This window comes from Photinus pyralis, unplaced genomic scaffold (genome assembly GCF_008802855.1).
Source record: "Photinus pyralis isolate 1611_PpyrPB1 unplaced genomic scaffold, Ppyr1.3 Ppyr1.4_unclustered_Scaffold260, whole genome shotgun sequence".
Lineage (NCBI taxonomy): Eukaryota > Metazoa > Arthropoda > Insecta > Coleoptera > Lampyridae > Photinus > Photinus pyralis.
In genome coordinates, this window is record NW_022171231.1 from 10,083 (window position 1) to 12,147 (window position 2,065).

Consider the following 2,065-nt stretch of genomic DNA (forward strand, 5'->3'; position numbering starts at 1 on the left):
TCGATACGAGTATGACGGTGTGTAGCATTAAGGTGAATCCCCAAATGAACATTCTGACTTTCTCTGAAACGGAACGCGCACAAAACTCGAGCATTGACGCACAAATCAGTACAAAATAGGCACAAAGCTATGATATAGGTTTCAAATCACTCCGATTGTGAGGAATGTTGCGTTAAGTTGGCACCCCCTTAGCAAATTTTGAATTACACCGAAAGGAATGGCGCTCAAAACCTGAGTATTGGCGAACAAATCTGAAATCAGCACAAAACTGTGGTAAATGAGTGTTATGTGGATACGAGATTGATGTTGTTACAATTTTGGGGATGTACCTAACAAATTGGGGTGCCGATTTATAGGTGCTACCTTAATCCCCCTACAGAGGTAAGGGGTGACGAAAGGCCTGGGCGAGTTCTACCGTAAAAGTGTCGGCATCGAAATGAAATTTGGCGGGTAAGTACTTTTGAAAAATTTATTTTGAACTATCCGACAATACAAATAATATAGTGTCACTCAACCCACCAAGTTCTTCAAATTTACTAGAGAGCTACGTGCAACACTTGCATAGGCCACCTCTTGTGCTTTTAATAACTCATTGGGAAAATAGCGTCAATTTCCTTCGTTCTAGAACTTTTCATCGAAATGATTGTTATTTTTAACTAAAGGAAAGGTGCAGGCAGCAACGTGATGTATGATAACGTTCTAAATGAATTTCAAGTGTTTTAAATTCGATGGGATATGTATCCGATCCTTTTAGTTTGACTTGAAAAATGAGGCATTTTGGTGTAATCGTAATTGTATCCGTGCTAATCGTGTGCTTATTTCTAATTATGTACCTTAAAAAATACAATTTTGTCAATAACACGTCGATAGAGTTGAAATTTATCAATTCGAAGGAAATTTTAAATGAGTCGCGCCTCCCTATAAAAGCGTCACGGGGCGAAGAACGAAAGGTTAACAAAAAGAGAATACACATACCGAAGATTATGCTAGAGCTCTACGAGGAAAGGAACAGGAATGAGTATGGACTAAATTTTTCTAAACCGGACATTGTGCGAAGCGTCATCCCCAAAAATGCAGGTACTTTGAAAAACAAAATTTTGCAAAGCGTCGAAGAAAACCACGTACTGATCTTCGACGTGCCTCCTCTACATCGCGACGAGGAATTCTTGGGCGCAGAGCTGCGTGTCTTCACTTTGCTGAACAACACTGCCAGTAGAGCACAAGGTGAGGGTAACTCACGTAGGCAACCTTAACGAGCTTCTTTAAGGGGTGGAACGATTTTTGAAGGTGTTAGTCTACAACGAATCCTCCGAGGACATGGATTTACTAACCGAATGTCATATCTTCAAAACCGAAAGTAACTGGATCAACTTTAACGTGACCAATCCGGTGAGAGGACTGTTAAAGCGCAACACGAAGACCATCTCACTCAAACTGGTCATATCGGTTAAAACGTTCCTTCCATTTTACGACAACAACGCACACGAATTCAAATTGTCCTTGTTGCCGGTATCTGAAGATTTCGACCACGATTATCCGATTTTATTGCTGTCGTATATGAGCTTGAAAACGACACCGGTTCACAGACGGAAAAGAGGAATAAACGAAGATTACGAAGAAGAAACGAATCGAATTTGGGATAACGATAAGGAACAGAAGGCGAACGCGAAGAAATTGAAACGTTTGAAGAATACGTGCAAACGCAAGCCATTGTACGTCAACTTTTCGGAAATAGAATACGACACTTGGATTGTCCAACCCAGCGGGTACGAAGTGAGTAGTTGTAGCAAATAGGCAAAGAAAACAGTTGGTAGTCTGATTTTTAGGCTTATCAGTGTACGGGCAAGTGTTTCTACCCGGTTGCGGAGCATCTTTCTCCAACCAAGCACGCAATCGTTCAAGCTTTACTTCACAGCGTTTTTCCATCACGCGCTCCTCGATCTTGTTGCGTACCGACCAGACTGGAATCCATTTCACTGCTGTATGTTGACGATCGCGGTGTCTTGACGTACCGTTTTGGATACGATGATATGGTCGTAGCTGAATGCGGATGTCGCTAAATCTA

The 2,065-nt window shown here is 41.6% G+C and overlaps 1 protein-coding gene across 1 annotated transcript; it reads left to right on the forward strand.

The window, feature by feature from the left end:
* The first annotated feature begins 793 nt into the window (after positions 1-793).
* Positions 794-2,065, forward strand: LOC116181870 (bone morphogenetic protein 10-like). Its single transcript, XM_031502315.1, has 3 exons — positions 794-1,224; positions 1,268-1,773; positions 1,827-2,065. Exons 1-3 carry the CDS (start codon positions 828-830, stop codon positions 2,058-2,060), a joined length of 1,137 nt encoding a protein of 378 aa, XP_031358175.1. The 5' UTR covers positions 794-827; the 3' UTR covers positions 2,061-2,065.

Excerpts from the sequence above, each read along its gene's own strand:
- LOC116181870 (XM_031502315.1), top strand. The coding sequence starts at position 828 with ATGTACCTTAAAAAATACAATTTTGTCAATAACACGTCGATAGAGTTG. Across the intron at positions 1,225-1,267 it reads CACTGCCAGTAGAGCACAAG|GGGTGGAACGATTTTTGAAG; the intron begins GTGAGGGTAACT and ends AGCTTCTTTAAG. Across the intron at positions 1,774-1,826 it reads TCCAACCCAGCGGGTACGAA|GCTTATCAGTGTACGGGCAA; the intron begins GTGAGTAGTTGT and ends TCTGATTTTTAG.